Below are 25,644 nucleotides of genomic sequence, written 5' to 3'. Positions count from 1 at the left end.
ACATCTAGCGGCTGACTATGGTTGTATTAGTCCCAACAGACAGTAGTAGTTGAGTGTTTGTTCCATGCAATGATACGCCATTTGTGTATCAGATACTTCCCAGGCAGTTTAGACACACCCTTCTAATTATAATATGGCATGAGGAAAATGGGAAATGTAGCATGAGGAAAATAGGAACTAGATACATGATTATACTGTTCCAGGCCGGAGAAAATGGTAATAGAAGCTAAAGAGAGATGACATATGGTCCAACCGAGATTGACAGATGTTCTAGTCATCAAAGTGTTGAACAAAGACAGTTCCTTTAGGTAAATATCACACATACACAAATCTATTACACTGACGAATCATGACTCAGCACACAACATGTTAGTCAACAATAAAGGACACAAAAGTATACAAAGTATGAGACTATGTACCCAGATAAAGGACATTCCTCACAGACATTTGGCCTTAAGTGGCAAATCCAATTGACCCACATCGATGTTTCTGTGAAATTGCTGTCTTTTCCAATGAAATCACATTATTTTCATCCTGTTTTCATTTGGGTCTGGGTTTCATTCTGAATACTCATTATAAGTAACACCTCCTCACAGTTATGATTGACAGATAGATTTTCGCTGTAGGCTACATACGGAATTTGAAATTGCACTGCTGCTTCTTCACAATTAAATTATCATTTTCCATAATGTAAATGTGGAATTTCACTTATTTTTTCAGCTAGTCTATTAAAAAAAGGATTGCCAAAACATAAATGTTTTTTGGGAATTAAACATACCAGCAAATTAGTTTTGCCTGTTGCCTTGGGCAAGCACATTATGTTCATTTTCAATCAAAACAAACTGTATATGCTTCATTTTATACGGACAGAACAAATGTCTGTAACGAGGAGAAGCACAGAGAACAGGACAAGATTTCAGGGACCAGGATGGTGTTTTATTAAGAGGAACACACAGTGGCTGTTTCAGAGGAGGATCGCTGGCAACAGTTGATTTTTAATGGAATATCTACACAGGTGTACAGAGGCCCATTATCAGCAACCATAACTCCTGTGTTCCAATGGCATGGTATACACTCACCTAAAGGATTATTAGAAACACCTGTTCAATTTCTCATTAATGCAATTATCTAATCAACCAATCACATGGCAGTTGCTTCAATACATTTAGGGTGTGGTCCTGGTCAAGACAATATCCTGAACTCCAAACTGAATGTCAGAATGGGAAAGAAAGGTGATTTAAGCAATTTTGAGCGTGGCATGGTTGTTGGTGCCAGACGGGCCGGTCTGAGTATTTCACAATCTGCTCAGTTACTGGGATTTTCACGCACAACCATTTCTAGGATTTACAAAGAATGGTGTGAAAAGGGAAAAACATCCAGTATGCGGCAGTCCTGTTGGCGAAAATGCCTTGTTGATGCTAGAGGTCAGAGGAGAATGGGCCAACTGATTCAAGCTGATAGAAGAGCAACTTTGACTGAAATAACCGCTTGTTACAACCAAGGTATGCAGCAAAGCATTTGTGAAGCCACAACACGCACAACCGTGAGGCGGATGGGCTACAACTGCAGAAGACCCCACCGGGTACCACTCATCTCCACTACAAATAGGAAAAAGAGGCTACAATTTGCACAAGCTCACCAAAATTGGACAGTTGAAGACTGGAAGAATGTTGCCTGGTCTGATGAGTCTCGATTTCTGTTGAGACATTCAGACATCCCACAAATCTCCATCAACTGCAAGATGCTATCCTATCAATATGGGCCAACATTTCTAAAGAATGCTTTCAGCACCTTGTTGAATCAATGCCACGTAGAATTAAGGTTGTTCTGAAGGCGAAAGGGGGTCAAACACAGTATTAGTATGGTGTATACATACTACAATACAAGTTAATCATTTAAAAAGACTAATTTATCATTGGAAAAACCTTTTGGAATTGTTAAAACTGCTGAAAACCGTTGATTAAAGAAGCAATAAAACTGGCCTTCTTTTGACTAGCTCAGTATCCTCAGCATCAATTATTGTGGGTTTGAAAATGTCTACCCCCCCCCCCCCCCCCCACAGAACAGCGCAAACTGTCTCTAACCAGAATAGACAGAGGAGTGGGAGGCCCCTATGCCTCCTCTCTCATTTATTTCTACCACTCTTTAATTATTTGAATTCATCTTTCTCTTAGTCCTCTTCCTCAGTTGGTAGCCCCTCCAGGACTATGATAAAAAAAATCACACACACACACACACACACAGAATATATTTACATGGAAAATAAAACATTCAGAAATATATTTCTTTGTATTACATGAGCAACAATCTGATTACAATCTGTCACTTCTAAAAGAATAAGGCAGTTGCTGTTTAATTGTGCTGTCAAAAGGTTTCAGACCTGTTAGTTATCCTTTCAACCATAGATAGATGTGGGAAAGAAATCAATCAAAAACAAAACCATTGAAATGCCATGGTAACCACTCACTTCCTGTAGGGGCCGATTCAGAATACAATCGCTGCCCTCCTTCAAAAACATTTCCGCTACTGTTTAGGTGGAACTGAAATTGCTTTGAGAATACAAAGTATAACTGTTGGATATCAATTCAGTTCACTGCCACCAATCAGACCCCTAACCATAACCAGCTGTCCACCAGTCTCTCCAATCAGACCCCTAACCCTAACCAGCTGTCCACCAGTCTCTCCAATCAGACGCCTAACCCTAACCAGCTGTCCACCAGTCTCTCCAATCAGACCCCTAACCCTAACCAGCTGTCCACCAGTCTCTCCATACTCTCCTAATGGATTTGGGATAAAACAGGCGCAAATGTTTTCTACCAAGTCAGAATCACTACACCGAGGTGTCACTGCCCTCTCCCCTTTGTGACTTCTATTTTTAAAAGTCTGCACCTGCATTTTGATCCAGAGACCTGCTGGGTGTTTGTTCATGTTGTCAGGCCCTGAATCACACCTCAGCAGGGGTTTCCTGTCTGACCTGTCTGACCTTACTGACCTGTCTGACCTTACTGACCTAGCTGATTTGAAGAGTGAGTCCGGGCCAGAGGCCGACACACCCAGTCCCTTCCCAAATACATTGCTGGCCATCAGTGATAAAAAAATAGTTGTATGTCTTTATATAACACCGAGCCGCAACTCGTTGCGCAATACCTAAGCAGGGTCGGTTCTAAGCATAAGTGACATACGTTGTTGTTAAGGGCCCCCTACAGCTAGGGGGCCCCTGACCGCTAGTGAGCCCCAACCATCAAATCAAATGTTGCTTTGGGCCCCCAAAAGGCTAGAGCCAGCACTAGTCATAAGCTAAGCCACTTCTAAATAAGATGACGAAGAGGTGTTCATTTGCAAACATGAATCCATGGAGATCTATGTAGAGCATGCATGCATGTTATTTGCTGTTAGAAAATGTTTAACATTGGTAGAAATACGACTGGAAAGCAAATAAATGCTTATCTGAGGATAGCTAAAAAAAACTGATTACCACTAAGATTAGTCCTAACACAAGGTTTGAGGTGTCGACCCCTCCTGCCTTCTCTCACGTTAGTCCTTCAAGAATCTGTCTGTAATTAGTCATTTACTGAGCCTTTTTTATAACAACAGAAAAACGATATCCTTCCTCCCTCCTAAGCCTACATACTGGCACACACACGCGCGCACACACACACACACACACACACACACACACACATGCGCACACGCACACACACGCAAACACACAGACTTTCATCTGCACCTGTTCTTTTTTAAGCTCTCTGCCACAAGTAAACATTTGAAAGAGGCAGGGCACGAAGGAAATTCACCTATAGCAGTTAGGGGTCCAATTTGTCACCACATTTGAAGAGGGGAATGACAGCCGCAAGCTTTTCAATCTCTGGGGATGGAATTTAAGTGATAGGTAAACAAACAAATAACCCACCAAGCAGATAACAACAGACTCCCAGCCAGGCTCTCTCTGCTGTGCTGTCAGAGTTGGTCCTGTGTACCTCAGCTCCATTAAAGGTCCTAAATGACATTGTAACTGTGGTAGATAACAAGCTCTACAGTGCCGCTGTTTTAATCAACCTAACCCTAACCCAACCAGACTGAGGCCTTTCACTAAACCATCAACCTAACCCTAACCCAACCAGACTGAGGCCTTTCACTAAACCATCAACCTAACCCTAACCCAACCAGACTGAGACCTTTCACTAAACCATCAACCTAACCCAACCAGACTGAAGCCTTTCACTAAACCATAAACCTAACCCTAACCCAACCAGACTGGGGCCTATCACTAAATCATCAACCTAACCCTAACCCAACCAGACTGAAGCCTTTCACTAAACCATAAACCTAACCCTAACCCTAACCCAACCAGACTGGGGCCTTTCACTAAATCATCAACCTAACCCTAACCCAACCAGACTGAGGCCTTTCACTAAACCATCAACCTAACCCTAACCCAACCAGACTGAGGCCTTTGACTAAACGATCAACCTAACCCAACCAGACTGAGGCATTTCACTAAACCATCCATCTAACCCAACCAGACTGAGGCTTTCCTCAGGGTTCGATTCCCTGGCAGACCTTGTCCTCAGTATACATCAAAATGATTGACCTGGCCACCAGTGATTCCTTTATTCACCTTCATACTGACCCCCATCAAACAGCATATAACCTGCCTTGCATGATTTCCAACTAATCCTCAAATCCAGTGAAACTAAATGTTTGCTTTTCAACTTGGAATTGCCTCTATCTGCCTAACCCACAAACTAGAATTCCTAAGTATATTGGTAATTGGTTAGACCAGTCTAAAATCAAATGCAGAATTGGTTTCCCATTTTGCTGACCATTCTATTAGTCCTAGATTTTTGCTGTGAAATATACAGACTTGCCACATATGGTCACCTTAAGTTCCCCCCCACCACAATGACAAAAAAAACACTCATCATTATGATCTTTACGCCCTAGTTAACTGGCCACACAAGAAAGTCCCTCAAGAACCTCAAAAACCTCTCCGCCTAATTCCAGTTTCTGCACTCCTACAGATAGCGTATGCTGGTCGTCCCTAAAGCCATTATCTGCTTTGGATGTCATTATTTTTACTTTTCTGTAGCCAACGACTGGAATTAACAGAAAAAAATCTAAATCTTGACAGTCTTCACTCCATACTCCTTTAAAAACCAATTGTCTGAGCTGCTATTTGATCGGTGTGCGTACTCGACCTGTACGCAGGCAGTCACAGCCAAAGGCAAGGACACCCTTTCACCCACCAATCAAGTAAAGCACTATTTCTTATTGAAAAAGTTTAAAATGGCATTGGGAGGCACTCATGAATTTCTTTGGTTTGCAGTTTAACAAAACCAAAAATCTGAATAACTTACTAAAACTCTTTTGAACAGCATTTATAAATAATTAGATTTCCATCAGGTGATTATCCTTTACCTTGGAATCAAAGTCCCTTATGGCGAGTTGCAGGTGCCTGCAATATGAAAATCACAGCTCTCCTGTGGAAAGAAGAGATCAAATAGAGCTTTTTGGCAAAGCACACTCTACGTTTGAAGAAAACAGAATCAAGCCTTCAAAGGAAAGAACACCTTTCTCACTGTCAAACATGAAGGAAGATAAGTGATTTTTGATTCACGTCCTCTGGCACGGCTTGCCTTGAATGTGAGCATGGCATCTCGAAATTAGAAGAATACCAAGACATTTTGGTGTGCAGTGTCAAACCCAGTGTCAGGAAGCTGTGTCTTTATCGAAGATCATGGGGCTTCCAGGAGGACAATGACCCCAAACACACGTCAGAAAGCACAGTTGGAAAGGTTCAAAGCAAAACACAGGACTTCTGCTTGCCTGAAGTGGCCAGCAATGAGTCCATAACAACATCCGGTTGAAAACCAGTAGAGAGAACTAGATGAACTGGAGCAGAGGGACCATTTACAATGGGTGTGTTCTGCTCAGAGGAAGTATGCCCATCTTAACAATTAAAGCATGAAGAAATTTTAATTACATCAAACCTTAAATAAATATAAAAACATTATGAAATAAAAAATGCATGTGCATGTTGTGTTTGACTTTCTCTTTCCCTTAGAGAATAATATGTAGTTAACATAATACACAGTTTTTCATTAAGTAGATTTTATTATGTGTAATATGAGCATATTCAAAAATGTTGAATAATCACAGTTTATACAATTACTCTAATTATTTTAATAATTCCAAAGGACTAATATTAATAATAATAATATTTTGCTGGGTGTCCTAAAACACAAAGGAGAGAAAGGAGTGAAATCGCAATGTTACAAATCAGCCATCAGGAATTCAGTGGTCCAGATGACTGTAGGATTAACCAGTGGTCCAGATGACTGTCAAATTAACCAGTCGTCCAGACAGCTGTTGGATTAACCAGTGGGCACGCTGCAAATGTTTTGGATGTCTTAAATATTCTAGTTTGAATAGAAAATAAGCAATCCTCTCACTTGAAAATGAGCTTGACAATATCGTGTGTGTGCGTTTGGAAAGCCTTGGTGGTGTGCTAAATGACAGCAGTGTCTGGATATTGAATAAAATTATATTAAATGATAAATATATATATTTTTTAAAACAACATGAATCCGTAGTTCTTTAATCAGATTCCATAATCCCTTTCACAAGTAATCCATTTAATTACAACCCAACCTTCCCACACACTGACATGTTTAATTACCTATCTAAATGGGAACACCAACATGGATTGCATTTGAAATATTCTACTGACCCCCGTAATTCTAAACCTTACTCTAACCCTAAGCTTTACCTCAATAAACTAACATTAATGTCTAAACCTAACCTAGCCCTACTGTCTAACATTTAACCAACCTGGAAATGGCACTAATTCCAAGTCCCAATTACCTAGCCCCAGTTGTAGGTTTTGCCCTAAACCAGACACATAACACACAAAATAGCTGTTTCCAAAACAGGGCCACAAATCTGTTCCCATTAGTCACCTTCTGATTTTACTGCAGTTTTAACTTTTTTGGCCCATTATGTAAAGGCAGAAACACACACTTGCCCACACAGGCACGCACACACACACACACACACACACACACACGCACACACACACACGCACACCGTAGCCCACACATACAAAACATATAGCTACACAGCTACAACCAGCTAGCATTCTATTCCTGACAGAACATAATGAAAGCTGACAAGGTGATCCTCCTATCACCAGACTAATTGGACAGGAGAGCCCTGGTCATCCATGGAAGTGTTCCCTAACTTGGGAATTTTAACCACACAACCAACACTGAGACCCAAAGCACAGCATTTGACTCTGGTCCCTGGCAAGCATCTGGGAATACACATGTGCATTTCAACCCAGCATCAAATGTATGATAATCATCTAATCTGGGATAAAAGACATTCCAGTTTAAAGATTAAGGTTATGGGTCTGAGGGAATTACCAGAGTTCCTCAGTTTCCGGTTCCTGAACACCGAGATTATCACGAGCAGGTTCCCAAACACGTCCACTACAGTTGTGAAGATGAGCACGCCAGCTAGAACCACGATGACCCATGTGGGGCGCCCAGAATCTGTTCCTCCCACAGACAGTGCAAGCCCGTCCACCGCCTCGTGGGCCGACTGGTTCCGGAGGTGGAAAAACATCTCAGGCATCTCCAAGCTGAAAACAGACAAGCATCTGCTGCTGTTTAACAAACCACAAGCTCCCGGGAAGAGCCAGTATTTCTCCCTGACAGCGTGTGAACTCTGCACTGAGAGCGGGCGAACTTCATGAATTCCTTTACTTCTTTTTTCATGTCATTTTTATTGTTTTGCTGGCTGGCAGGGGGAACATTCTAGCAGCACCTCCTCGGTCAATGTGGGATAGCAGCAAGCCTTTGAACATCTGTATGAGAATCCTATCAAAGAGAGGACTGATGCGAGACTGTTCCACATTGATTATGTGATCTGTCCAAGGCTGTGCTGGGCTCCTCCTGTGCTGGGCTCCTCCTGTGCTGGGCTCCGAGCGTCGTTGTAGATCCCGCCCCTCACGGAGCTCTGGCTCCTAACGCGCCATCGGTAACACTCCTGAAACCACGGGAGGGACAGCGCTTAAGAGTGACTGGTGTAATGCACCCACGCTCCCTGTTCAAAAAGCTATCCAACATGGGTGTCCAAAGACAAAAACATCTGTAGTAGCCTGGAAAATATCTCTTTGATGTTTGTTCAGCCCGTTTTTCATCGTTTTTCCCCCTGTTTTCATTTCCCTTTTTTTCTGTTCGTGGCGAGATGCTGAGTGATAAAAGAAGAGACGGCTGGCCTCATTTTCTCTCTCCCTCTCCACTCTCTTTCTGTTTCTCTTCCTCTCGTCTCTCCATTCCTTCTCTTACTCTTTTCCTGCTCTCTCTCCTCTTCTCTCTCCCTCTCCGCTGTCTCTACCTCTCTTCTCTCTCTCTCTGTTGTCTCTCTCTCTCCTGTCTCTATCTCTCTGCTGTCTCTCTCTTTCCTGTCTCTACCTCTCTTCTCTCTCTCTCTCTGTCTCTCTCTCTGCTGTCTCTCTCTCTCTCCTGTCTCTCTCTCTCCTGTCTCTCTCTCTCCTGTCTCTCTCTCTGTTATCTCTCTCTCTCTCCTGTCTCTCTCTCTCTCCTGTCTCTCTCTCTGCTGTCTCTCTCTCCACTCTCTCTCTCCTCCCTGTCTGCCTCCATCGTTCATTGTCAGCCTGTTAATCAGAAGCAAAAATCTCTCCTTTGGAGGGGACAATTACATTACATTTTCTCAAGAGCAATTCCAGAGGGGGGCAGCAAAAGTAGTGCAATAACATATAGCCGATGTTGTATGTGTTAAATGTATATTGAGGAACCATAATCACTACTACTGGACGATTGATTGATAGTAAACGGAAGAGTGGCCCCAACAGCTGCATGGTGATCTTGGAATAAACTGCCGATAGCAAAAATACGATCTTTGACAACGCCACATAAATGGAATAGGTGCTAGCTACCTTGCTAGTCAATGTTTGCTTTAGTTTCCTACACCAGTTTACTTGCTACCTCTGCAAATTCAGCTATTGTGTGTGGAACCTGCCAATATAAATCAGAATTGCTATGATGCGATTGACTCAATTAATCTCACGTTAGCTATGTGCACTGAGTGCCTTTCAGATGGTAGACACACTCACCTTGACAGCTATGCAAATCGACATGGCATTGCTAGCTTCTCTCATTGATTCAAACAGCTGCAAACACTGGTTGATGTTACTCTAGCTAGCTAGCAAATGTCAGCTAACTGCTAGCTAACATAAAGAGTGGCCTGTAATTCAATGCAGCAAAAATGAAGACTGGTGATGGTTATAAATGTGTTTTATTGTATTGAGTGGTAGAAGTAAAGAAATGTCTAACATATCCTTAGTTTGAACTACTTACAGAAAGTCAGCCACCAACAACAGACTGTCAGATTCCCACATGCATTGTACCTGCAGGATGTGCCACTGCTGAGGGCTGGGGAGGCAGCGGAAACAAACCACTGTGAGGAAAAAAGCGGGGGCTTGCAATCTCTTTTAATTTAAAAATGCGCAATTAAGTGTCTATAATCAGCACAAGCGCTTTCAATGCATATTATTTATATTGCTGAAATTACATAATTACATTTGCAGTGATATATTGGGGGGGTCAAATCATATCTTTCTTGGACCGGTGGGTCATGCCCCCCCCCCGTCCCCTCTGGGATATCCTATGCTGTTAAAATATTAATAACCTGCTTAACAAGTCTGAAAGAGCTAAACTATATCATCCTTCTTCCAGCGAACTAATGTCTCTCTCTACCGCTCTCACTCCGCATCCGAACAAACAAGCAAAGATATCCGCCCCAACCCCCCCCCCCACACACACACACACACACACACACACCTATATATACTCACACACACCTATATATATACTCACACATATACGCATACGTTTGTTTCTATCCTTGTGGGGAGCCAAGACCAAACCCTGACCCATAAATCCTAACCTTAACTTTAATAATACATATTTTTTGGGACTAAACTTAACATCTAACCCTAAGCCGCAAAATGCCTAAACCTAAAAGTAACACTAAACCCAACTGTAAATTTTATTCTAAACCTAACCTAGCCAAAATTTTGATTGTCCCCAATTAGAGGAAGCCGCCACACGTTGCCTCTAATTGGGGACCCTATTTAAGTTGTCCATTTGGCTCCTTGTGTTGTGGATCAATGTTTGTGTTTGCCTTATGTGTGCTGCAACAGTTTCGGTTTGGTGTCTCTCCTTTTGTTTCTTTTGTTGTTGGAGGAAAGATATACAAATTATGTACTTAAGGTCTGCGCCTTGTGTCCTGTCTAGCCACAACCATCACAGTTAGCCTGTGAAGGGTTAAAGAATCACTGATCATAGATATAAAAAATATAAAAAACTGTCATTTGAAAGAATACTTGTTATTATTCAGTAATGCACACTCATCATTTGACATTTGCATTAAAGCAGATGCTCTTATGAAGGGCAATTTATAAAAGCAGTTAAGGTTACATGCCTCAGTCCAGGGCATGTTTGATCCAGTTCAGTTCAGGAGTTTATAGGAGTAATTAAGGTTATATGCCTCAGTCCAGGGCATGTTTGATCCAGTTCAGGAGTTTATAGGAGTCATTAAGGTTATATCTGGGACAGTGCTAGGCCTATTTTAGGGGTGCTAAATAAATCACTATATCTGTCAGTATATTTTCTCTGGAGCAGGATGTGGCAATGGCCCCACCGCTAATATGAACCTGACAAGAGTCTAATATAAAGAGGATCAGAAATCTGGGCAGAGTCTAATGTAAAGAGGATCAGACATCTTAACAGAGTCTAATGTAAACAGGATCAAGACCACAACAAATCCAATATAAACAGGATCAGGACCCGACAGAGACTAAATGGACACAAATGGACTTAACAAGAGGCAACTGGCTGTCCTGACTGAGCTTAATAAGAGACATCTGGCCATCATGACTGGGCTTAATGAGAGACAGCTGGCCAAAATGATTGGGCTTAATAAGAGACAGCTGGCCATCATGACTGGGCTTAATGAGAGACAGCTGGCCAAAATGACTGGGCTTAATGAGAAACAGCTGGCCATCATGACTGGGCTTAATGAGAGGCAACTGGCTGTCCTGACTGGTCTAAACAAAAGGTAACTGTCTGTCTTGACTGGGCTAAACAAGAGGCAACTGTCTGTCCTGACTGGGCTAAACAAGAGGCAACTGTCTGTCCTGACTGGGCTAAACAAGAGGCAACTGTCTGTCCTGACTGGGCTAAACAAGAGGCAACTGGCTGTCCTGACTGGGCTAAACAAAAGGCAACTGTCTGTCATGACTGGATTAAACAAGAGGCAACTGGCTGTCCTGACTGGGCTAAACAAGAGGCAACTGGCTGTCCTGACTGGGCTAAACAAGAGGCAACTGGCTGTCCTGACTGGGCTAAACAAGAGGCAACTGGCTGTCCTGACTGGGCTAAACAAGAGGCAACTGGCTGTCCTGACTGGGCTAAACAAGAGGCAACTGTCTGTCCTGACTGGGCTAAACAAGAGGCAACTGGCTGTCCTGACTGGGCTAAACAAGAGGCAACTGGCTGTCCTGACTGGGCTAAATAAGAGGCAACTGGCTGTCCTGACTGGGCTAAACAAGAGGCAACTGTCTGTCCTGACTGGGCTAAACAAGAGGCAACTGTCTGTCCTGACTGGGCTAAACAAGAGGCAACTGGCTGTCCTGACTGGGCTAAACAAGAGGCAACTGTCTGTCCTGACTGGGCTAAACAAGAGGCAACTGGCTGTCCTGACTGGGCTAAACAAGAGGCAACTGTCTGTCCTGACTGGGCTAAACAAGAGGCAACTGGCTGTCCTGACTGGGCTAAACAAGAGGCAACTGGCTGTCCTGACTGGGCTAAACAAGAGGCAACTTGGCTGTCCTGACTGGCTAAACAAAGAGGCAACTGTCTGTCCTTGACTGGGCTAAACAAGAGGCAACTGTCTGTCCTGACTGGGCTAAACAAGAGGCAACTGGCTGTCCTGACTGGGCTAAACAAGAGGCAACTGGCTGTCCTGACTGGGCTAAACAAGAGGCAACTGGCTGTCCTGACTGGGCTAAACAAGAGGCAACTGTCTGTCATGACTGGATTAAACAAGAGGCAACTGGCTGTCCTGACTGGGCTAAACAAGAGGCAACTGGCTGTCCTGACTGGGCTAAACAAGAGGCAACTGGCTGTCCTGACTGGGCTAAACAAGAGGCAACTGGCTGTCCTGACTGGGCTAAACAAGAGGCAACTGGCTGTCCTGACTGGGCTAAACAAGAGGCAACTGTCTGTCCTGACTGGGCTAAACAAGAGGCAACTGGCTGTCCTGACTGGGCTAAACAAGAGGCAACTGGCTGTCCTGACTGGGCTAAACAAGAGGCAACTGGCTGTCCTGACTGGGCTAAACAACAGGCAACTGGCTGTCCTGACTGGGCTAAACAAGAGGCAACTGGCTGTCCTGACTGGGCTAAACAAGAGGCAACTGGCTGTCCTGACTGGGCTAAACAAGAGGCAACTGGCTGTCCTGACTGGGCTAAACAAGAGGCAACTGTCTGTCCTGACTGGGCTAAACAAGAGGCAACTGTCTGTCCTGACTGGGCTAAACAAGAGGCAACTGGCTGTCCTGACTGGGCTAAACAAGAGGCAACTGCTGTCCTGACTGGGCTAAACAAGAGGCAACTGGCTGTCCTGACTGGGCTAAACAAGAGGCAACTGGCTGTCCTGACTGGGTCTAAACAAGAGGCAACTGTCTGTCCTGACTGGGGCTAAACAAGAGGCAACTGGCTGTCCTGACTGGGCTAAACAAAAGGCAACTGTCTGTCATGACTGGATTAAACAAGAGGCAACTGGCTGTCCTGACTGGGCTAAACAAGAGGCAACTGGCTGTCCTGACTGGGCTAAACAAGAGGCAACTGTCTGTCCTGACTGGGCTAAACAAGAGGCAACTGGCTGTCCTGACTGGGCTAAACAAGAGGCAACTGGCTGTCCTGACTGGGCTAAACAAGAGGCAACTGTCTGTCCTGACTGGGCTAAACAAGAGGCAACTGGCTGTCCTGACTGGGCTAAACAAGAGGCAACTGGCTGTCCTGACTGGGCTAAACAAGAGGCAACTGTCTGTCCTGACTGGGCTAAAATAAGAGGCAACTGGCTGTCCTGACTGGGCTAAACAAGAGGCAACTGGCTGTCCTGACTGGGCTAAACAAGAGGCAACTGGCTGTCCTGACTGGGCTAAACAAGGAGGCAACTGGCTGTCCTGACTGGGCTAAACAAGAGGCAACTGGCTGTCCTGACTGGTCTAAACAAGAGGCAACTGTCTGTCCTGACTGGGCTAAACAAAAGGCAACTGTCTGTCATGACTGGATTAAACAAGAGGCAACTGGCTGTCCTGACTGGGCTAAACAAGAGGCAACTAGCTGGTCCTGACTGGGCTAACAAACAAAAGGTAACTGTCTGTCTTGACTGGGCTAAACAAGAGGCAACTGTCTGTCCTGACTGGGCTAAACAAAAGGCAACTGTCTGTCATGACTGGATTAAACAAGAGGCAACTGGCTGTCCTGACTGGGCTAAACAAGAGGCAACTGGCTGTCCTGACTGGGCTAAACAAGAGGCAACTGTCTGTCCTGACTGGGCTAAACAAGAGGCAACTGTCTGTCCTGACTGGGCTAAACAAGAGGCAACTGGCTGTCCTGACTGGGCTAAACAAGAGGCAACTGTCTGTCCTGACTGGGCTAAACAAGAGGCAACTGTCTGTCCTGACTGGGCTAAACAAGAGGCAACTGGCTGTCCTGACTGGGCTAAACAAGAGGCAACTGGCTGTCCTGACTGGGCTAAACAAGAGGCAACTGTCTGTCCTGACTGGGCTAAACAAGAGGCAACTGTCTGTCCTGACTGGGCTAAACAAGAGGCAACTGGCTGTCCTGACTGGGCTAAACAAAAGGCAACTGTCTGTCATGACTGGATTAAACAAGAGGCAACTGGCTGTCCTGACTGGGCTAAACAAGAGGCAACTGGCTGTCCTGACTGGGCTAAACAAGAGGCAACTGTCTGTCCTGACTGGGCTAAACAAGAGGCCACTGGCTGTCCTGACTGGGCTAAACAAGAGGCAACTGGCTGTCCTGACTGGGCTAAACAAGAGGCAACTGTCTGTCCTGACTGGGCTAAACAAGAGGCAACTGGCTGTCCTGACTGGGCTAAACAAGAGGCAACTGGCTGTCCTGACTGGGCTAAACAAGAGGCAACTGTCTGTCCTGACTGGGCTAAATAAGAGGCAACTGGCTGTCCTGACTGGCTAAACAAGAGGCAACTGGCTGTCCTGACTGGGCTAAACAAGAGGCAACTGGCTGTCCTGACTGGGCTAAAACAAGAGGCAACTGGCTGTCCTGACTGGGCTAAACAAGGAGGCAACTGGCTGTCCTGACTGGTCTAAACAAAAGGTAACTGTCTGTCTTGACTGGGCTAAACAAGAGGCAACTGTCTGTCCTGACTGGGCTAAACAAAGAGGCAACTGTCTGTCATGACTGGATTAACAAGAGGCAACTGGCTGTCCTGACTGGGCTAAACAAGAGGCAACTGGCTGTCCTGACTGGGCTAAACAAGAGGCAACTGGCTGTCCTGACTGGGCTAAACAAGAGGCAACTGGCTGTCCTGACTGGGCTAAACAAGAGGCAACTGGCTGTCCTGACTGGGCTAAACAAGAGGCAACTGTCTGTCCTGACTGGGCTAAACAAGAGGCAACTGTCTGTCATGACTGGATTAAACAAGAGGCAACTGGCTGTCCTGACTGGGCTAACAAGAGGCAACTGGCTGTCCTGACTGGGCTAAACAAGATGCAACTGGCTGTCCTGACTGGGCTAAACAAGAGGCAACTGGCTGTCCTGACTGGGCTAAACAAGAGGCGAACTGGCTGTCCTGACTGGGCTAAACAAGAGGCAACTGTCTGTGTCCTGACTGGCTAAACAAGAGGGCAACTGGCTGTCCTGACTGGGCTAAACAAGAGGCAACTGGCTGTCCTGACTGGGCTAAACAGAGAGGCAACTGGCTGTCCTGACTGGGCTAAACAAGAGGGCAACTGTCTGTCCTGACTGGGCTAAACAAGAGGCAACTGTCTGTCCTGACTGGGCTAAACAGAGGCAACTGGCTGTCCTGACTGGGCTAAACAAAAGGCAACTGTCTGTCATGACTGGATTAAACAAGAGGCAACTGGCTGTCCTGACTGGGTCTAAACAAGAGGCAACTGGCTGTCCTGACTGGGCTAAACAGAGGCAACTGGCTGTCCTGACTGGGGCTAAAACAAGAGTGCAACTGGCTGTCCTGACTGGGCTAAACAAGAGGCACTGGCTGTCCTGACTGGGCTAAACAAGAGGCAACTGTCTGTCCTGACTGGGCTAAACAAGAGGCAACTGGCTGTCCTGACTGGGCTAAACAAGAGGCAACTGTCTGTCCTGACTGGGCTAAATAAGAGGCAACTGGCTGTCCTGACTGGGCTAAACAAGAGGCAACTGGCTGTCCTGACTGGGCTAAACAGAGGCAACTGGCTGTCCTGACTGGGCTAAACAAGAGGCAACTGGCTGTCCTGACTGGGCTAAACAAGAGGCAACTGGCTGTCCTGACTGGTCTAAACAAAAGGTAACTGTCTGTCTTGACTGGGCTAAACAAGAGGCAACTGTCTGTCCTGACTGGGCTAAACAAAAGGCAACTGTCTGTCATGACTGGATTAAACAAGAGGCAACTGGCTGTCCTGACTGGGCTAAACAAGAGGCAACTGGCTGTCCTGACTGGGCTAAACAAGAGGCAACTGGCTGTCCTGACTGGGCTAAACAAGAGGCAACTGGCTGTCCTGACTGGGCTAAACAAGAGGCAACTGGCTGTCCTGACTGGGCTAAACAAGAGGCAACTGTCTGTCCTGACTGGGCTAAACAAGAGGCAACTGTCTGTCCTGACTGGGCTAAACAAGAGGCAACTGGCTGTCCTGACTGGGCTAAACAAGAGGCAACTGGCTGTCCTGACTGGGCTAAACAAGAGGCAACTGTCTGTCTTGACTGGGCTAAACAAGAGGCAACTGGCTGTCCTGACTGGGCTAAACAAGAGGCAACTGGCTGTCCTGACTGGGCTAAACAAGAGGCAACTGTCTGTCCTGACTGGGCTAAACAAGAGGCAACTGGCTGTCCTGACTGGGCTAAACAAGAGGCAACTGGCTGTCCTGACTGGGCTAAACAAGAGGCAACTGGCTGTCCTGACTGGGCTAAACAAGAGGCAACTGGCTGTCCTGACTGGGCTAAACAAGAGGCAATAGCAACAGGAAGTAGGAGTGCTCCATTCCTGCCTGCACAGCCTCCATGACATCAGCCGGTCAGACACATAATTTCAGCCAGCAGCTGACTAGGCTAAATGAAAAACCTAAGTTAAAATACCATAACATAACTCCTTGCCCTAACCCCTAACCCTGATCAACATTTTATCCCTAAACCTAACATTTGCCTATTTTGAGTGGGGATATGGAAACACACACATTCACACCCAGACTTCCCCTGATGTTCTTGAATGTTCCCTATGATTTATTTTATTAAAGAACTAAAGAACCTTTGTTGGAACACCTCTGCACGTGTCCCACATCACTGACATGTTCGTTGTGAATACTGTTCACGTTCCATCCAATAATATTCACTGTAAACGATCAAACACCAGCTCTATACCCTCTACGGGGTGTTGGAGGGTTCATGGGAGTTTGCCCAACCAGTCCACATGTGTTTTGTGGATTTGGAGAAGGCATTCGACTGTGTCCCTCGCGGCGTCCTGTGGAGGGTGCTTCGGGAATATGGGGTCCTGGGTCCTTTGCTAAGGGCTGTCAGGTCCCTGTACGACCGAAGCAGGAGCTTGGTCCGCATTGCCGGCAGTAAGTCAGACTTGTTCCCAGTGCATGTTGGACTCCGGCAGGGCTGCCCTTTGTCACCGGTTCTGTTCATAATTTTTATGGACAGAATTTCTAGGCGCAGCCAGGGGCCGGAGGGTGTCAAGTTTGGGGACCACACGATTTCGTCTTTGCGGATGATGTTGTCGTGTTGGCCCCTTCAAACCAGGACCTTCAGCATGCACTGGGACGGTTTGCAGCCGAGTGTGAAGCGGTGGGGATGAGAATCAGTACCTTCAAAAGGGTGGCTTGCCCACTTCAGGTTGGTGTAGAGTGCTTGCCTCAAGTGGAGGAGTTTAAGTATCTAGGGATCTTGTTCACGAGTGAGGGAAGGATGGAACGGGAGATTGACAGACGGATCGGTGCAGCTTCTGCAGTAATGCGGTCGATGTATCGGTCTGTCGTGGTGAAGAAAGAGCTGAGCCTCAAGGCGAAGCTCTCGATTTACCGGTCAATCTACGTTCCTACTCTCACCTATGGTCATGAGCTTTGGGTCATGACCGAAAGGACAAGATCCCGGATACAGGCGGCCGAAATGAGCTTTCTCCGCAGGGTGGCTGGGCGTTCCCTTAGAGATAGGGTGAGAAGCTCGGTCACCCGGGAGGAGCTTGGAGTAGAGCCGCTGCTCCTCCACATCGAGAGGGGTCAGCTGAGGTGGCTTGGGCATCTGTTTCGGATGCCTCCGGAACGCCTTCCTGGGAAGGTGTTCCGGTCCCGTCCCACCGGGAGGAGACCCCGGGGAAGACCTAGGACACGCTGGAGGGACTATGTCTCCCGGCTGGCCTGGGAACGCCTCGGTGTCCCCCTGGAAGAGCTGGAGGAAGTGTCTGGGGAGAGGGAAGTCTGGGCATCGCTGCTTAGACTGCTGCCCCCGCGACCCGGCCCCGGATGAAGCGGAAGAAGATGAATGAATGAATGATCAAACTCCTGACTGTATTGTAAATGTGTTATTTGTAATAATGTGCATTTATTAAAGTACATGTTATATTATAGTTAATCAACTGCATTTTGTCACGGCTGAAAAACAAGCCAACCACAAAAATATATCGGCTGTGGCAAGTAGCCTAGTGTTAAGGACAGCTGACCAGTAATCGTGAAGATGTGCGATTGACTGTAAGAGCTAGCAAGGTGGAAAACCTGTCGTCCTGTCCCTGATAATGCAGGTAACCATTTTTTCTCCCAGGTTGTAGATTTAATTTGGAATGCATTCTCAGTCAACATACCTGGTATAAAAATGTTAAAAATATAAAGGTGCTGGTCATATAATTAGAATATCATCAAAAAGTAGATTTATATCAGTAATTCCATTCAAAAAGTGAAACGTGTATAATGTATACATTCATTCTACACAGACTGATATATTTCAAGTGTTTATTTCTTTTAATTTTTTTGATTATAACTGACAACTAATGAAAACCCCAAATTTAGTATCTCAGAAAATTTGAATATTGTGAAAAGGTTCAATATTGAAGACACCTGGTGCCACACTCTAATCAGCTAATTAACCCAAAACACCTGCAAAGGCCTTTAAATGGTCTCTCAGTCTAGTTCTGTAGGTTACACAATCATGGGGAAGACTGCTGACTTGACAGCTTTCCAAAAGTCGACCATTGACACCTTGCACAAGGAGGGCAAGACACAAAAGGTCATTGCTAAAGAGGCTGGCTGGCAGAGCTCTGTGTCCAAGCACATTAATAGAGAGGCGAAGGGAGGGAAAAAATGTGGTAGAAAAAAGTGTACAAGCAATAGGGATAACCGCACCCTGGAGAGGATTGTGCTGCCAATCACAATGCCTCATCAGTCTGCCAAACACAACGACCAATCACAATACACTAACAGACTGCAAATCACAACACCCAGTCACAACTGCCAGTTCATTCACACCAGGACAAACATCTAATACAGAAATGTATCAGTTGCGAACAGTCTGCTTTAACACATACTGCACGTTTACATACTGCACGTTTACACACTGCACGTTTACTTACTGCATGTTTACATACTGCACGTTTACTTACTGCATGTTTACATACTGCACGTTTACATACTGCACGTTTACATACTGCACGTTTACTTACTGCACGTTTACATACTGCATGTTTACATACTGCGAACACACGCATCATTCTCCCCTCCTTGCTCTTTGCTTGACTGTTCAGTCTGATGTTTACAGAGTTAATGTCAGCAGAATGTGGTTAATCTCATAGATGAGACCCTTAGCCCGGTCAACGTTCATTGCTCCATAATTAAATAACATTCAGTTACACGCAGATGATAATAATATGAATAATTATAATATGAATAATTGTAATCATCATCACAATGATTTTAAACAGTAATCAAAATATTGAACTGATTTGAAGAGCTAACATCATGTTCATTATATGCTCATAATGGATCAAGTTTAGACAACATGCCTCTCCACTGAAGAGGGCAGGCGGAGAATGAACCGAACAAACAGGTACACACACACACACACACAGAGAAGGGGAAAAGTAACTGGAATGTGTTGTCTTGGTAACAGAGAATGTGTGCATTCCAGTGGAAATTATTGATAGTGTGTGTGCGCATGCATGTTTCTGGTTCAATCTGTGGAGGTACAGTGGATATAAAAAGTCTACACACCCCTGTTAAAATGCCAGGTTCTTGTGATGTAAAAAAATGAGACAAAGATAAATCATGTCAGAACTTTATCCACTTTTAATGTGACCTATAATGTGAACAATTCAATTGAAAAACAAACTGGAATCTTTGAGGGGGAAAAAATAATAACCTGGTTGCATAAGTGTGCACACACTTAAACTAATACTTTGAAGCACCTTTTGATTTTATTACAGCACTCAGTCTTTTTGGGTAGGAGTCTATTAGCATGGCACATCTTGACTTGGCAATATTTGCCCACTCTTATTTGCTAAGGCATTGCAAATCTGTCAGATTACGAGGACATCTCCTGTGCACAACCCTTTTCAGATCCCCCCACAGATGTTCAATTGGATTCAGGTCTGGGCTCTGGCTGGGCCATTCCAAAACGTTGATCTTCTTCTGTTGAAGCCATGCTTTTGTGGATTGGATGTGTGCTCTTGGTCGTGTTGAAAGGTGAACTCCCTCTTCATCTTCAGTTTTCTAACGGATGCCTGAAGGTTTTGTGCAAAAATTGCCTGGTATTTGGAACTGTTCATTATTCCCTTCACCCTGACTAAGGCCCATGTTCCAGCTGAAGAAAAACAGCCCCAAATCATGATGCTGCCACCACCATGCTTCACTGTGGGTATGGTGTTCTTTGGGTTATGTGCAGTGTTGTTTTGGCACCAAACATACCTTTTGGAATTATGGCAAGAAAGTTCAACCTTGGTTTCATCAGACCATAACACATTTTCCCAGATGCTTTTGGGGGACTTGATTTTTGTTTTTGCAAACTTAACCTCGGCTTGGATGTTTTTCTTTGTAAGAAAAGGCTTCCGTCTTGCCACCCTACCCCATAGCCAATTCCTATGAAGAATACAGGAGATTGTTGTCACATGTAGCACACAGCCAGTACTTGCCAGAAATTCCTGCAGTTCTCTATTGTTGCTGTAGGCCTCTTGGAAGCCTCCCTGACCAGTTTCCTTCTTGTCTTTTCATCAATTTTCTAGGGACATCCAGTCCTCGCTAATGTCTCTGTTGTGCCATATTTTCTCCACTTGATGAGGCCTGTCTTCATTGTGTTCCATGGTATATCTAATGCTTTGGAAATTATTTTGTAACCTTCTCCTGACTAATATCTTTCAACAATGAGATCCCTCTGATGCTTTGGAAGCTCTCTGCGGACCATGGTTTTGCTCTGAGATGCAACTAAGAAAATGTCAGGAAGATCCTACCAGAACAGCTGAACGTTATTTGTGATTAATCAGAGTCACTTTAAATGATGGCAGGTGTGTAATGACTTCTATTTAACATGAGTTTGAATGTGATTGGTTAATTCTGAACACAGCCACATCCCCAGTTATAAGAGGGTGTGCACACTTATTCAACCAGGTTATTGTAAGGTTTTTATTTTTCATTTTTCCCCCTCGAAGATTTCAGTTCGTTTTTCAATTGAATTGTTCACATTATAGGTCACATTAAAAGTGAAAAAAGTTCTGACATGATTTATCAAGTTCTGACATGTATTTTGCCTAATTTCCTGAATTCCCATTTTTTTTCCAAAAGTTGCATGCAAGGTATTTGAGTTTGCAAAGAGTTTTGATGCAGGAGGGCATGTGTTTTCATGTGTTTGTGTGTGTGCCTGTGTGTGTCTGTCAGTGTGTGTGTGTGTGTGTGTGTGTATGAGGTTAGGAGGAGTTAACCTGATGCTCCAGGCTCCATACTGACTCAATGTCACAATGTGACCCAGTCCTCCACAGCCAACACAGCCTTGTGTTACCTCTCCCACCAACACACACTGACACACACACTTCCACAGTCAACACAGCCTTACGTTACTTCTACCACCAACACACTCACACACTCACTTCCATAGCCAACACACTGAGACACACACACACTTCCACAGCCAACACAGCCTTACGTTACTTCTACCATCAACACACTGACACACACAATCAAAGCTTTATTTAAAGCTACATGTGTTCTACTGCCCCTAGCGGCAGGACTAACTGTAAAAATGTATACAGGGAACTGTACTTTGTTGTACCACACACAAATCCAATATGAGTCTCCGCTGATAGTGTGTGTGCGGGGGGGGGGGGTGATAGAGAGTACGTTTAGTTTTCTTCATAAAGGCTTCTCAAGACTTTTTTTTACTACTGAATTTTATTCAAAACTTTTTATATTTAGTCTTTCGAATTAATTCCGCAAATGTGTTATTGCTATAGAAAAACAAATGAATTCAGACCTAAAGTAATGTAGACCTATAAAACAGTATCTCCTAGGTTGGGAGTTTTGCAATGTTTTAACCCTTTTTTAGAAATAGAAAGCTGTGATTTTCTATTTAATTTCTAATAAATACTGGTCAAAGTATTAATAAACCATAATGTAACCATAATGTACTTTATTACAGTCTGGCCTTTAGTAAAGCCTTTAATACAGACTGGACTTTAGTACAGACTGACCTTTAATAGAGCCTGGTCTTGAGTACAGACCATACAGATATACAGTACAACTATATTGAAGTGCATTTGAGGCTCCACATACAGTATATGCATGAATAGGGTATAAGTCATTACAGTAGATTAATAGGGTAGATGTTTTGTTGTTTTGACAGTGTCTCATAAAACGACAGCATCCACACACTTCACAGCATCATGATGAAACAAACAACTCTATATTTTACCGTCTCCCATCTCTCTCCCCTCTCCTTCCCCCTCCATTGCTCATTGTTTATTTGACTCTCTCTCCACCTCCCCCTCTCCCTCCCCATACCTCTCTCTCTCCCCCCTCTCCCACTCTCTCTCTTCCCTTCCGCCTTGCCTCTCTCTTCCCCCTCTCCCTCTCTGAGAAGGGTGTAGCTCTGGACCGGCACTGTGGGGCTTGGGCACGGTGGGATGGTGGGCGGGGCTTGGGCACTGTGGGATGGTGGTCGGGGCTTGGGGACTGTGGGATGGTGGGCGGGGCTTGGGCACTGTGGGATGGTGGTCGGGGCTTGGGCACTGTGGGATGGTGGTCGGGGCTTGGGCACTGTGGGATGGGGGGCGGGGCTTGGGCACTGTGGGATGGGGGCGGGGCTTGGGCACTGTGGGATGGTGGTCGGGGCTTGGGCACTGTGGGATGGGGGCGGGGCTTGGGCACTGTGGGATGGTGGGCGGGGCTTGGGGACTGCGGGGTGGTGGGCGGGGCTTGGGGACTGTGGGATGGTGGGCGGGGCTTGGGCACTGTGGGATGGTGGGCGGGGCTTGGCATTGTGGAACTTTTGAGTGGGACTTACAACAGCTGTTGAATCACATCATTTGCTACTAATTTTATTAACTCTTTTCATATAACCTCTTTTCAAGTTATTACTTTTATAAACAATAACCATAATTTGTTTAGCAAACAATATATTCCATCCATCCATCTTCTCCCGCTTTATCCGGGGCCGGGTCGCGGGGGCAGCAGTCTAAGCAGGGATGCCCAGACTTCCCTCTCCCCAGACACTTCCTCTAGCTCTTCCGGGGGGACACCGAGGCGTTCCCAGGCCAGCCGGGAGACATAGTCCCTCCAGCGTGTCCTAGGTCTTCCCCGGGGTCTCTTCCCAGTGGGACGGGACCGGAACACCTTCCCAGGAAGGCGTTCCGGAGGCATCCGAAAAAGATGCCCAAGCCACCTCAGCTGACCCCTCTCGATGTGGAGGAGCAGCGGCTCTACTCTGAGCTCCTCCCGGGTGACCGAGCTTCTCACCCTATCTCTAAGGGATCGCCCGGCCACCCTGCGGAGAAAGCTCATTTCGGCCGCCTGTATCCGGGATCTTGTCCTTTCGGTCATGACCCAAAGCTCATGACCATAGGTGAGAGTAGGAACGTAGATTGACTGGTAAATCGAGAGCTTCGCCTTGCGGCTCAGCTCTTTCTTCACCACGACAGACCGATACATCGACTGCATTACTGCAGAAGCTGCACCGATCCGTCTGTCAATCTCCCGTTCCATCCTTCCCTCACTCGTGAACAAGACCCCTAGATACTTAAACTCCTCCACTTGAGGCAGGCACTCTCCACCAACCTGAAGTGGGCAAGCCACCCTTTTCCGACTGAGGACCATGGCCTCAGATTTGGAGGTACTGATTTTCATCCCCACCGCTTCACACTCGGCTGCAAACCGTCCCAGTGCATGCTGAAGGTCCTGGTTAGAAGGGGCCAACACGACAACATCATCTGCAAAGAGCAGAGACGAAATTGTGTGGTCCCCAAACCTGACACCCTCCGGCCCCTGGCTGCGCCTAGAAATTCTGTCCATAAAAATTACGAACAGAACCGGTGACAAAGGGCAGCCCTGCCGGAGTCCAACATGCACTGGGAACAAGTCTGACTTACTGCCGGCAATGCGGACCAAGCTCCTGCTTCGGTTGTACAGGGACCTGACAGCCCTTAGCAAAGGACCCAGGACCCCATATTCCCCAAGCACCCTCCACAAGATGCCGCGAGGGACACAGTCGAATGCTTTCTCCAAATCCACAAAACACATGTGGATTGGTTGGGCAAACTCCCATGAACCCTCCAACACCCCGTAGAGGGTATAGAGCTGGTCCAGTGTTCCACGGCCCGGACGAAAACCACACTGTTCCTCCTGAATCCGAGGTTCTACTATCGGCCGTATTCTCCTCTCCAGAACCCTGGCATAGACTTTCCCGGGGAGGCTGAGAAGTGTGATCCCCCTATAGTTGGAACACACCCTCCGGTCCCCCTTCTTATAAAGAGGGACCACCACCCCGGTCTGCCATCCCAGAGGCACTGTCCCCGACCGCCACGCGATGTTGCACAGGCGTGTCAACCAAGACAGCCCCACAACATCCAGAGACTTGAGGTACTCAGGGCGGATCTCATCCACCCCCGGTGCCTTGCCACCGAGGAGTTTCTTGACCACCTCAGTGACTTCAGCCCGGGTGATGGACGAGTCCACCTCTGAGCCCTCATCCTCTGCTTCCTCAATGGAAGACGTGTCAGCGGGATTGAGGAGATCCTCGAAGTACTCCTTCCACCGCCCGACGACATCCTCAGTTGAGGTCAACAGCTGCCCACCTCTACTGTAAACAGCGTTGGTAGGGCACTGTTTCCCTCTCCTGAGGCGCCGGATGGTTTGCCAGAATCTCTTCGAGGCCAGCCGATAGTCCTTCTCCATGGCCTCACCGAACTCCTCCCAGGCCCGAGTTTTTGCCTCCACAACCACCCGGGCTGCAGCCCGCTTGGCCTGTCGGTACCCGTCAGCTGCCTCAGGAGTCCCACAAGCCAACCAGGCCTGATAGGACTCCTTCTTCAGCTTGACGGCATCCCTTACTTCCGGTGTCCACCACCGGGTTCGGGGATTGCCGCCTCGACAGGCACCGGAGACCTTACGGCCACAGCTCCGAGCGGCCGCTTCGACAATGGCGGTGGAGAACATGGTCCACTCGGACTCAATATCTCCAACCTCCCTCGGGATCCAGTCGAAACTCTGCCGGAGGTGGGAGTTAAAGATCTCTCTGACAGGAGACTCGGCCAGACGTTCCCAGCAGACCCTTACAGTACGCTTGGGCCTGCCGAGTCTGTCCAGCTTCCTCCCCCGCCATCGGATCCAACTCACCACCAGGTGGTGATCAGTTGACAGCTCCGCCCCTCTCTTCACCCGAGTGTCCAAGACATACGGCCGCAGGTCAGATGAGACGACAACAAAGTCGATCATCGACCTGCGGCCTAGGGTGTCCTGGTGCCACGTGCACTGATGGACACCCTTATGCTTGAACATGGTGTTCGTTATGGACAAACTGTGACTAGCACAGAAGTCCAATAATTGAACACCACTCGGGTTCAGATCCGGGGGGCCGTTCCTCCCAATCACGCCCCTCCAGGTGTCACTGTCGTTGCCCACGTGGGCGTTGAAGTCCCCCAGTAGAACAATAGAGTCCCCAGTCGGAGCACTTTCCAGCACCCCTCCCAGAGACTCCAAGAAGGTCGGGTACTCTGCACTGCCGTTCGGCCCGTAGGCACAAACAACAGTGAGAGACCTATCCCCGACCCGTAGGCGCAGGGAAACGACCCTCTCGTTCACCGGGGTAAACTCCAACACATG

The 25,644-nt window shown here is 46.5% G+C and overlaps 1 protein-coding gene across 2 annotated transcripts in view; it reads right to left on the bottom strand.

Moving 5' to 3' along the window:
• mtnr1bb (melatonin receptor 1Bb) overlaps nt 1–8,333 on the bottom strand; it is a 41,512-nt gene extending 33,179 nt beyond the window's left edge. The window contains exons 1-2 of one of the 2 annotated variants that reach the window (XM_020045300.2): nt 7,425–7,495; nt 5,419–5,480 (exon numbers count right to left, since the gene is read on the bottom strand). Coding sequence is in view for 1 of the 2 variants with exons in the window: in XM_020045299.2 (XP_019900858.1) it covers nt 7,425–7,635 (211 nt within the window). In the remaining variant the exon portion in view is untranslated. Of the gene's footprint in view, nt 1–5,418; nt 5,481–7,424 lie in introns of both variants that reach the window. The other variant, XM_020045299.2, reaches the window with a different exon arrangement.
• Between the last annotated feature and the right edge of the window lie 17,311 nt (nt 8,334–25,644).

This window comes from Esox lucius, chromosome 7, assembly GCF_011004845.1.
Source record: "Esox lucius isolate fEsoLuc1 chromosome 7, fEsoLuc1.pri, whole genome shotgun sequence".
Lineage (NCBI taxonomy): Eukaryota > Metazoa > Chordata > Actinopteri > Esociformes > Esocidae > Esox > Esox lucius.
Note: the sequence above shows the minus strand (reverse complement) of the source record. Positions and strands in the feature narration are given on the sequence as shown.